General features: G+C 43.8%; 1 protein-coding gene across 8 annotated transcripts in view; it reads right to left on the reverse strand.

Annotated features, from left to right (window-relative positions):
• The window catches only part of CFAP46 (cilia and flagella associated protein 46), a 134,115-nt gene that overhangs the window by 77,725 nt on the left and 44,138 nt on the right, over positions 1-12,252 (reverse strand). For all 8 annotated transcript variants that reach the window (XM_075612559.1, XM_075612560.1, XM_075612558.1 and 5 more), the window contains 5 exons: positions 11,948-12,097; positions 10,357-10,464; positions 9,575-9,744; positions 2,114-2,245; positions 900-1,065 (listed from right to left, as the gene is read on the reverse strand). In XM_075612559.1, the coding sequence (XP_075468674.1) occupies positions 900-1,065; positions 2,114-2,245; positions 9,575-9,744; positions 10,357-10,464; positions 11,948-12,097 (726 nt within the window). The remainder of the gene's footprint in view (positions 1-899; positions 1,066-2,113; positions 2,246-9,574; positions 9,745-10,356; positions 10,465-11,947; positions 12,098-12,252) is intronic.

Raw genomic sequence — 12,252 nt, forward strand, 5'->3', positions numbered from 1 at the left:
ATGACCTGTTGGGGGATCTTGAGGACTGGGGTTGAGAACCCCTGTCCTACACCACAGTAAAGAAACTGTGCTGCTCATATCATGCATTACTAGGCACGGTGAACAAGGTAATGTAATGCGGCTGCAATCAAATAACACTGCACCGTCCGGCTCCATAAATACTGCAATTCAAGAAAACAGTTACAAGCTACGGTATCAGTGGTACTGTATTTGATCCTGTCCAAATTGAACAAAATATATACAGTAGACAGGTATCTCCCCTACGCTTCAGAGGGTGTGGTCAGGAAGATACATGTTTGCATATCTTTGTGCGCAGGTAAAGAAACAATGGAGACAGATTTTTCGACTGCTAAATAAGGTGCTGGGAATTCCAGCTACACCGGACCCTTGGATGGCATTATTAAATAACCCAATTCAGGGTATACCTAATAAAGAGCGCAAACTCTCTCTCCATATCCTGTTGACTGCACATTGCGGCATAGCGGCCACATGGAAGAAACCAGCGCCAAGCCTCCAAGTGGTAATAGAAAGAGTACGGCGGACCCTATGCTATGGAAAAATGACAGTGATGCTTAATGACTCCTTACAGAGGTTCATGGCAGTGTGGGAACCATGGTTATATACGATGAGAGCAACAGGCATTGATTCGAGATTCTGTACTATATAGGAAATATAAAAATAAAGAGTTGTATAGCTGCAATGATAATGTCATGTGTTGTACCAGTTGTGATAAATGTAATGCTACTTGTGCCTCCCTCTTGTATCCTCATACCCCTCTCCTTTTTATTATTTCTGTATCCTCCTAACCCCCGACCCCTTCTTACTTTTTGTGCCCCATAAATGAGAACAAAATAAAAAAATCATTGTTTAAACAGAATAAAATAGCATCTATAATGTACCTGTTTACTTTTGGACTCTGCGTCAGTAATGGCCCTAAGAATAGAAATGGTGGCGTCTTTAAGCTCTTTTCTTTCTTCAGCTGATTTTATACGAGGAGAGCAAGCATGCCAGAAATGATCGGCAGCTTGTGATGTTAGCATAATGCTCCTAGCTTCTCCCGCAAATCTAGATATAGGAGAAAACACATTATGAATCCCAATCTATGATAGTCCAAGATAGATGCAATCTAGTGAACTATTTCTATTGTTTTATGCAAAGCCAGTATAACCAGCCTCACACTGATGAGACCCAAAAGGTTGAAACAGCTGTCTGTGAGTAGGGTTACTGGCTATGCACTTCTTTAACCCAGGCTGTGCTGAAAAGCTGTGTAATACGGCAGGCATAAACTCATAGGGGTGCTCATTTGCATGTAATTTCCCAGCATCCCTGGCTGCAGTGTAAGCAAGTAAATGGAAGCAATGTGTGCTAGGAGATAATGGTGGAAAGCAGGGTTGCAGACCTGTCTCAGACATGTGAATGTGCTCACAAGGTATTTTTATTTGCTATTTTCTTTATGACAGTTTAGAACACGTCTAAACAATATGAATTGTTTCTCACTTCAAAATAATTGGTTGCGGTGTCTTAACACACATTTTGCATTGATAAATCTATGTTTTCAGTCTTTTCTGTCTGGTGACAAATGCTAGCATTAAAAAATAAAATGTTGCGTTGTTATATAACCAATACGGGCCAAGGATTTTGCATTAGATTTTAAAAACAACGAATGCGACGTGTATTGGCAAAATTATTTTGCACGTTCACCTTAATATTTTTGTATTTATACCGTATGTCTACGTGCAGAATGGTCTAAGCCCGGGTGGCCAGTCCTCAAGGGCAACTAACAGGTCATGGTTTCAGGATATTCTTCAACTGAGCCACTGATTGAGCCACCTGTACTGAAGCAGGGATATCCGACCTGAAGCCTGACCTGTTGGTGGCCCTTGAGGACTGGAGTTGCCCACCCCTGGTCTAAACCCAAACCTGCTTTGAAAAAACTGCATGGTATTTGAAGGACTTGAACAGGGTTGGGAAACCTATTTATGATAAGTGACTAAACTATTATTTGTACAATATATGTTTGTGTTGTTGTTTTTACCAGATGTACCTGATTTGGATAACAGAAATGTCATATTACAGTACTTTTATATTAGAGCATTGCAATATTAATACCTACCTTGCACTTAATTGAAAAGCTTTTATGGCAGAAAGATACAAGTGTTTGTTTCCAGCGAAGTTGTCAATAATGCTTTGGCCCTGTATGCACGCCGCAATGCTTAACATTTCTTGCTCCAATGTGTAATTACGCCTGCAAAAGATGCAAATAAGTTAGTAATTACGGGCAAAAAACCATCAGAATGGTATTTAACGTAATTTCCATTATTCCTATCCATGTAATTATTATTTTAGTCGTGTTTCAATTTAGGATGTACAGTACCATTTCAACAGTAGAGTAACAAAAATGTACATTTTCCCATTTGTTACAACACTGCACATCTGTTTGTTTTTTTTTAAATGCTGAATTATTGTGTAATATTGTCAGGTGATTAAAAGGACTGTATCAAAAATGTAAGTTACAAGCACACAATAATTCAGAAACAAAAAAAGCATGAAAAATGTATCCTATGCAGAGGTGACTCCATAGGACTATCAGGAAAAGAGATTCATGACATCAACTAATATTAGTGTAACAAGTTATGGATTACTAACTCCAACCTATCGCAGTGACATCATTTACATCCAATCCAGAGCAAGCTATCATTTTAACCCACAATGTAAATAAAACACCACTAAGAATCAAGTAAAAAAACATTGTTATTAGGGCTATTTGTGGTAAAGAGTGGTGACAAAAAGGAGAAGGTCTGTCTTATAAGAGTTACTGACAAGTAACGGTCTTTTCCTACTTTTTTAACGGCTGGAATTTGACCCAAACATTTTATCTGAAATACTTCACTAATGAAATAAAACACACGTATTACACAACGTTTTCCTCAGCTGCTGCTGTGTCATTTTCCCTTTATTGTAAGGGTTTCATAGCATAATGTGTCTTTAATACAATGCTCTGCACAAGATATTATAGACACTCATATAATTTAATGACAAACTTATCGGGGTCTATGTACTATGATTATATTTGACTTTTTTTTGTGCGTCAACTTTTTGGTGCTAAAAAGTAATATAGACAAATTTGATGAAATGTTCATCCTACGTATGACGACCTCATATAATGTATAACTTGTTATTTTCAATCCTTTTTGATGCTTCAAGCCATGTTGAATACACGATTGATTCATTTTAAATGTGTGTATGTTTTATTTATAAGTAATATTAGTAAATATTAATTAATAGTTTAATACTATTGATAATATCGATACTGTGAAAATAATGACTTGGTGGCCGATTTTGACGCACTTTCTTCTTTTTATGTTCCTTTCTCTCTTCCCGCCTCCCCGGCAAAATCCACATTTCGCGGTCTGGGTGGGAGTAATGCCACCTTTAGGAATGACAACTAGCGTCTCGTTATTCCCTGTGTTAACTTTAACGGGTCTCTACAAATAAGCGTTGTTAGGGGAATGCCTCTTTTGCATCTGATTAATGGTTGCTATAGTTTACTCAATGCATGTAAGGAATCCACTACTGGCTTTGACTTTTGCCGTGCAGACCTGTGCAGTTGCAGGCTTCCTCTGGCAATCTATGGCACAGGTGCTGCCTCTCATTGCAGCTTCTGCCCTGTGCTACTTCATTGGAGGAATTCTCACACACCCTCCTCCTGTGATTGGATCTCCGCCCTTTATATTCTAGGCGTTGGCTCTGAACCAGCGCCGAGCATAGCTATTCCTACCTCTATGTTACTGTCTCTGCCACAAACCACCCCAGGCCTCTCTCCTAGCGTTCTTACCTTCCAAGTTCCTGAGTATCCAGAGGCCTGGTCCTGGACGTCTGTGCTGAAGCGTTGTTGCCAGCACTGGCCTGCTGCTATCTCCTTGCAGTGGCCTACCCTGGACGTCTGTGCTGAAGCGTTGATGCCAGCACTGGTAACTGCTGCATTCTCTCCTAGCAGTAGCTACCCTTCCTGTCCTGTGGCCTGCTGCTATCTCCTTGCAGTGGCCTACCCCGGACGTCTGTGCTGAAGCGTTGATGCCAGCACTGGTACTGCTGCATTCTCTCCTAGCAGTAGCTACCCTTCCTGTCCTGTGGCCTGCCGCTATTCTCCTGTAGTGGCCTATCCTGGACGTCTGTGCTGAAGCGTTGATGCCAGCACTGGTACTGCTGCATTCCCTCCTAGCAGTAGCTACCCTTCCTTTCCTGCGGCCTGCTGCTATCTCCTTGCAGTGGCCTGCCCTGGACGTCTGTGCTGAAGCGTTGATGCCAGCACTGGCCTGCTGCTATTCTCCTGCAGTGGCCTACCCGGGACGTCTGTGCTGAAGCGTGTTGCCAGCACCGGTACCTGCTGCATTCCCTCCTAGCAGTGGCTACCCTTCCTTTCCTGCGGCTTGCTGCGATCCTCTTGCAGTGACCTGCCTTGGACTTCTGCGCTGAAGCGTTGGTTCTTCCCGACGCTGCCCTGCGGTGAACTTCGGCCAGCCTGCTGTCTCCTCCTGCTGAGATCGGCGTCATGGGCCGAGGCCGCTCCTCGCGCAGAGGCCACCCCCGCGCTCACGCTCCTAAGCTGAAGCGGGGCACTCCAGATTTCCTGTTGCCGAACTCCTGCTTCATTAACGACGATGCTGCCTTCTCCAATCCTGACCCTGCGATGTACGACTACGAACTGCGCACTCCGGATCAGTCTGCGTGGACTCAGGTCGGTGATTATATAACCCCACCTCAGCCCCGCGGTCCGGTCCCGGTTTGTGGCGAGCATCGGCGTAACAGTATGCTCGGCCCGTTAAAACCGGACCGCGCCGTGGCGGGGGATGGCAATTTTCCAACTGAAGTTATGTCCCGTCCTGCGTATCAGTCCCACTATGAAGGCCAGTATTTGTGTGAAGTAATACCCCTGATGGATGAAATGTTTACCTATGAAGGTTTAACCCCTTTGCAAAGACAATGCCGTTGTGATCTCTTTATTAAGGCTTACTGTATCCTGAGCTTAAAACAGTCTCTAGCCGAATGTATTCGCTCCCCTGATTCCCCTTTAACCTGGGATAATGTGAACCCTATGGAACTGGCCGACGCCCAAGAGGCAATCTATGCCCTGGCCTCATCACTGGACATTCATCTAGTAGAACAGAGCGCCCTCCTCATGTTGGCTCAGTCTCAAGATACACTCCATGTATTTTCCTCAACACTAGACACTCACATAATAGAACAGGATCCCCTCCTTGCCAGCTATGCTGCTGCTTGGCAGATTCTCTGTGCTACCAGTCCTGTTACTAAACCTGTGGGGTTACCTCTCTCTCCTAAGAATGGTCAAACCATTTCTCTGTCGCTGCCCGCTAAGGAAGAAGCTGCCACGCTCCCTAATCCTGAGTTAACCTCCCTAAGTTCTGTCCCTGAGGTTATTTCGGTCTTAACCCCTGCTAGTCAGGCTTATGCGTTCCCCACTGTAAATCCCTGCAGTACCCAGGTCAGTGTGTCTTCCCTAGCACCAGAGAATGAATCCTGTTTGCCCTCTTTTCCTAAACCAAAAATTCTAAGCTCTGTTTCCGAGGTTTTTTCTGTATTAACCCCTGCTAGTCTGCTCTGTGAGGTTCCTACTGCTAACCCTAGTATTCCGCAGTCTAATGATAGGTTCCTAGGGCAAGAGGCAGAACCCCCTATGACCCCACTCTCGGAGACTAGCTTCTATTTCTCTGATTCTCAGGTACAGAGTAATTTAACCCTTGGGGTTTTTCCTATGTTAACCCCTGCAGGTCAGCCCTGTGAACCTTCCTTGGTAGATCCCTTTAGTTCGTCAGTCAGGGACACCTCCTTAGCCTCAGAGGATCAACCCCTTTTGTCCTCTGACTCGGCTAAAATTCTCGGGGCTATGCCCCCTGAACTTTCGGCAATAATACTGGCTCCAGTAAAAAGTATTCTGGAGCCGTTTGTTTCTCTAAACCTGTTCGCAGAATCCCTACTCCTAGGTATTTCACTCACCCCGTCTGCCACTCAGAGAGCTGAGACCCCTGCTTCTGAGCATAGACCCCTTTTCGTGGAATCTGTTGTCGTTTCTGAAGTCCCAGACACTCTTTCCCAAATACCCACTTCAGAGGCCAGCACAGTTGTGGTTGCCCCACTTGCACTGTCTGAGTTCTCCTTTTCCCAAATCCTAGGGTTTAAAGCGAACAGTACATATTATTCTCCTTTCCAAGTGACCCCTTCTGAGATCAGCGTATCTGCTGTTGCTCCCTCAGTACCATTAAAGTTAGGGCCCTTCTTTTTGAATGATCAGGCTTTCAAGTTTGAGACTCCCTTTATCCCTGACTTTGTAAAACTACAGTCCCTTCTCATTGTAGTTAAAAGTTCTCCAGCAGCCGCTGAGTTAAGCTTTGCCGCTGCCAAATCTTCTGTTATAGAAGCAACCTTGCCTAGCTTACTTCTGTCTGCCCTATCTGTGATGCCTATCACCTTTACTAAAATTTCTGTTTTGCAAGGTATTTCTCCTAGTAAATCTGTGATACCTGCCATTCCTTTAATCAGTTCCAAAACCCCTGTCACTAAGTCTCCCATGGAGCCTGATGCCCTCACTAGGGATTCTCAGGGACCCAATTCTGTAACAAGCAAGATGTCCCTTGTGTCTGTTGGAGAGTTTACCCCAGTTTCTCTCACGGATCATGCCACAGCCTCCGGGATGATTAAAAATGACTTTAAGTCTGGGATGCCCATTCCTGTAATAATACTGTTTCACGCTGATTCGCCCACAGTATTCGGGGTATCCACTACTGACTGTATGTCTACTACCACGAACTCAGGGGTATCGCATTTGGAACGTTCCCTTTTTTCAGAAGATCCCGTCTTTAAAATGGACTTATTTTTCTCTGTGTCTTCCACAATATTTGGGGTACTTGCTATTGACTGTCCTGTCCCAAAACTAGGGTTACCTCTCAAAAAGGTGCCTGGAGCTACCGATGTTAAAGACCCTATGTTTAAAACAGTAACAATTTGCATTGCTTCTCCCACAGTATCATGTGAGACCTGGGTACCTGGGACCTCCACTCCGAAGCCAAGCTCTAGTTCTCTGTCTTCTTTCTCTGTGTTGGAGGCACCCAGCTTTAACCCCAAGACTTTTTTCCCTAAGGTTGATGCACCGCTTAACCGCCTGCCTTGTTTTTTGGATAAAATCTGTTTTCTCACCTTTCAAACAGACTCCTTACTCGCAGGTCTCTGTGCGGTGCCCAAAGTGCCCAATCTGTATGGCAATTGGCCTCTCTCTAAGACGAAGACACCCTTACTGGACCTCGTCGCTTTACCTGAAGCGTCCGTTCCTGTTCTCTATGGGTCCACTATGGGTATAGACATGCTTATTATGTCCTTCGCCAAGGCCACAATTTCGGATTTGATTCTCTCTAAAGATCACAAACCAAAGGAAGCGGATCCTTCTTCAACTGCCAGTACCATGAGTTGCATACACACTGCTACAGACTCTCGCAAATTGCTTGGGATAGCAACCCTGCTTGGTATCAAAAGTACCGCTGCAATAGTGTGTAGTGAACCCTCCCGCCCCATTCCCTTGCTAACCACCACCCGGAATTCCTTGGAAGCTAAAGACTCTCGCAACTTCCTCCGTGCTGATTTCACCAAAGACATTGCTTTCTCTGAAGGTCCCTCTGCCATTTTTGTCCAACAATCCTGTGTCCCATACTCTTGGACTATTACTATGCACCGGACACCTGGCTACTGTCCTTCCGATGTTCCCATTCCGGAGCCCTCAGGTCCCATTGTCCATGTACCAAGAACTGCAGTACCACCGCTGTCTTTCATGGCACTCGCCAATGTACATCTGGATTGTGGACCTAATTCTCGCCGGAGACACTTCAGGAACAACTCAATGTCTCCCAGACCTATGAATGGTTCTGTTCACCCAGGCTTCTCACCCAGTGGTGGGGGTACTGTAAGGAATCCCAACAAACTATGGGCTTTCAACGCCACCTCTCGCCTAAGGAGGTTTAGGAACAATTCCATGTCCCCCAAATCTGTGATGGATCTTGTTCGTCCGGAGGTCTCACCTGAAGGGGGGGGTACTGTAAGGAATCCACTACTGGCTTTGACTTTTGCCGTGCAGACCTGTGCAGTTGCAGGCTTCCTCTGGCAATCTATGGCACAGGTGCTGCCTCTCATTGCAGCTTCTGCCCTGTGCTACTTCATTGGAGGAATTCTCACACACCCTCCTCCTGTGATTGGATCTCCGCCCTTTATATTCTAGGCGTTGGCTCTGAACCAGCGCCGAGCATAGCTATTCCTACCTCTATGTTACTGTCTCTGCCACAAACCACCCCAGGCCTCTCTCCTAGCGTTCTTACCTTCCAAGTTCCTGAGTATCCAGAGGCCTGGTCCTGGACGTCTGTGCTGAAGCGTTGTTGCCAGCACTGGCCTGCTGCTATCTCCTTGCAGTGGCCTACCCTGGACGTCTGTGCTGAAGCGTTGATGCCAGCACTGGTAACTGCTGCATTCTCTCCTAGCAGTAGCTACCCTTCCTGTCCTGTGGCCTGCTGCTATCTCCTTGCAGTGGCCTACCCCGGACGTCTGTGCTGAAGCGTTGATGCCAGCACTGGTACTGCTGCATTCTCTCCTAGCAGTAGCTACCCTTCCTGTCCTGTGGCCTGCCGCTATTCTCCTGTAGTGGCCTATCCTGGACGTCTGTGCTGAAGCGTTGATGCCAGCACTGGTACTGCTGCATTCCCTCCTAGCAGTAGCTACCCTTCCTTTCCTGCGGCCTGCTGCTATCTCCTTGCAGTGGCCTGCCCTGGACGTCTGTGCTGAAGCGTTGATGCCAGCACTGGCCTGCTGCTATTCTCCTGCAGTGGCCTACCCGGGACGTCTGTGCTGAAGCGTGTTGCCAGCACCGGTACCTGCTGCATTCCCTCCTAGCAGTGGCTACCCTTCCTTTCCTGCGGCTTGCTGCGATCCTCTTGCAGTGACCTGCCTTGGACTTCTGCGCTGAAGCGTTGGTTCTTCCCGACGCTGCCCTGCGGTGAACTTCGGCCAGCCTGCTGTCTCCTCCTGCTGAGATCGGCGTCATGGGCCGAGGCCGCTCCTCGCGCAGAGGCCACCCCCGCGCTCACGCTCCTAAGCTGAAGCGGGGCACTCCAGATTTCCTGTTGCCGAACTCCTGCTTCATTAACGACGATGCTGCCTTCTCCAATCCTGACCCTGCGATGTACGACTACGAACTGCGCACTCCGGATCAGTCTGCGTGGACTCAGGTCGGTGATTATATAACCCCACCTCAGCCCCGCGGTCCGGTCCCGGTTTGTGGCGAGCATCGGCGTAACAATGCAATTGTAAATTCTATACTATTAATCTCAGAAAGGGTTTGGAAAATATTCTAACATAACATTCAGCGACTTCCCCATTTATAATGTGAACTGAACTGATACATTACTTACATATAGATTCTGTTACATTATATTCCTTTGTGATTCGTAGCTGTCCTGAAGAATGTACTTTATAGATAACAAATGTAATTTCTGAATGAACTACATTCAAGGTTACTTACGTGTTCCGTTTCTTTGCATTAGTCTTCTCATCTAATTGCAGTGCTTTCTGGGAACAAGTCAATACTAGTTCATGGTTATGTGCATGGTACGCAAAGTTTGTTAATTGTGCAAGTGTCTGAAGTTCAACAAGTGAATCTGACCAGATGCATTCAGAAGTCATTTTGAACACCTGATTAAGGAAGAGGTGGAGTTAAATATTTATTTCATTAGAAAAGTTATTCTCAGCAACTACAAGCCATTCTCTGCAACTATGTATGTGAATATGAAATAACTTTTTAGAACACAACACATTTTTCTCCTTCTGATGCAAATTACTTTTGATTACAAAAAGTTGTTTCCAGCAGCGTAATTAAATATATTGACTTTCTTTCTGAGCTATGTTATCAGTTGGTGCTTTTAGCACTCTTTTCCACAGCCTCAGATTTATCAATATAAACCATATATATATATATATGTTTTTTAGAGAAAATGATAAAAGTGGCATGTCCATCAACATGCAAACATGCTGAATTTCCTTTATAACACATTTTCATCATTGATACATGAAACACATCGCTGTAAAGCAATCATGTCAAATGCACTAGTAGGCACAATTAGTTACAACATTTAAATCCATGCTTTAAACTTCTATTAAGTTTGATCCAAATTTGTTTTACTTTACGGCACCCATCACGGTTTTTTGTTTTTCTAATGCAAATGCTTCAACGTATTAGTCAATCGGTTACAGGCAGTTTTAATGGATAGCATACATAACGTATTAATAGTGTGAACAAATACATACTTGAGACAGGCTTGGAACAGTGAAGTCCATTAGTCCTATGCCATTGCATGAGTGCATTTCTAAAGCAACAAGAACTTTCGTCATTGGATTTTGTCCTTCATTATTATCCTGAAATAGAGCAAACCATAAAGGTAACAATGTTCGCAGATCCCTTAGCTCACCTAAATGTAGCTGATGTACTTTTTCGTGGCTACAGTTACCGTATGCTTTACTTGTATGAACGCCCGTGCGCCACTGGAGAATACAATCGGGCCTACAGTATGTGCTAAGCATCGCAGATTGCATTCGTGGGATAACATCGATGCACGCAAATCTCACATTTATTCGCACAAACATTATTTTTCTCAAAGTCCGCCATAAGCATCAAAAATGGTTTGAGTCAAATATTTTGCCGCACGGATCTGGAATGTGCTCGGTGCATAGATATTAATGGTATTTACTAAAATATTGCACCTGTGCACCAAATAAAAGAACATGCGTCAAAACCGCTCACCTGGCATAAATCCTAAATGTCTGTTTACATCGCTAGTGCAGAATTAAGTGGCTATTTATCAACCAAAAATGTATTTAACGCAGCACGGATGTTTCATTGTATAAATATTATCTTCACTGCATGGCTATCATAAATATTACCCAAAATATTATATTTATTAATATTATATAATCATTATTATGTATCTAGTTATAAATAAAAAATGCACATCATTCTGTTTTCATTTAGGTTGTATCAAATCAGATATTTAACATGACACAATGCGTCAAAACTTAATTTCAAACAAACGGTGTGTCATATGTATGAAGACCCGTAGAGACCTTCATACATACAGTGCAAAGTGTGTACTACATTTGCGCAATTAAATGTTGACGCACAATAAAAATTCAAACACAATCTTAGTGCATAGGCCCCATAGGTTTTACAAATTTACAAACAGAGGGGTGTTAGTTTTTAAACTGGAAGAAAATGACGGTAGGCTCAATTATAATGTATTAAAAAAGGAAAGAACCAAAATGTAATTACGCAGAAGGAAGGCCGTGTTAACCCGAGAGTAGGAAAAGTAAATGAAACAAAAAATAAAAAAAATCGTCATGTTTTAAATCAGTCAAATCAAACATCATAAACACTGTCATTATTTTGTGCTCACATTTATCTGCCTCCTCACAAAATTGAAATGCTTAACCAAATACCATTATCTAGGTTTCAATAACTTTGTAAATAATATATCGAAAATTAATATAGATCACTTGGAAGACTGGTCCTTATCTAAATAAAGACTGCATGTATTCTGCAATATTGTTATGTATGTATGTATGTATGTCTTTATTTGTATAGCGCCATAAAATGTACATAGTGCTTCACAGTAGTAATACATGTCATATAAATAACAAATATAAATAACAGATCATGGGAATAAGTGCTTCAGACATACTGTAAACATAACATTAAGGAAGGAGTCCCTGCTCCGAGGAGCTTACAATCTAATTGGTAGGTAGGGAGAACGTACAGAGACAGTAGGAGGGAATACTAGTAAGTGCTTGTTTTCTAATGCTAAAAGAATGGTTACATGTACCAGCAGGCAGCTATTTGCAGTACCTCGTCATCAGTCCCAAGTTTGTGTCCTATTTGCTGGTGATGTAACTGCTTAGCTTTTACCCACGTAGAAATGATTTGATGACGCACTGAAATGGGTACCACTTCTTCTGGTACCTTCCCATTTGTCAACTCCAGAGCGTATTCACAAACCTGAAAGGGTAGAACATGATCCTTCAGTTCATCAGGGTCTTAATGCAAATGGAGCTTTGTTCAAATATTTGTCCCATGAATACCTCCTTAATCTTTCCCAGATTACCTAGACTGAAAGGACATTTCAAAAGGCCCACCACATAATGTATTTAGTT

This window comes from Ascaphus truei, chromosome 8 (genome assembly GCF_040206685.1).
Source record: "Ascaphus truei isolate aAscTru1 chromosome 8, aAscTru1.hap1, whole genome shotgun sequence".
In the NCBI taxonomy this organism is placed as follows: Eukaryota; Metazoa; Chordata; class Amphibia; order Anura; family Ascaphidae; genus Ascaphus; species Ascaphus truei.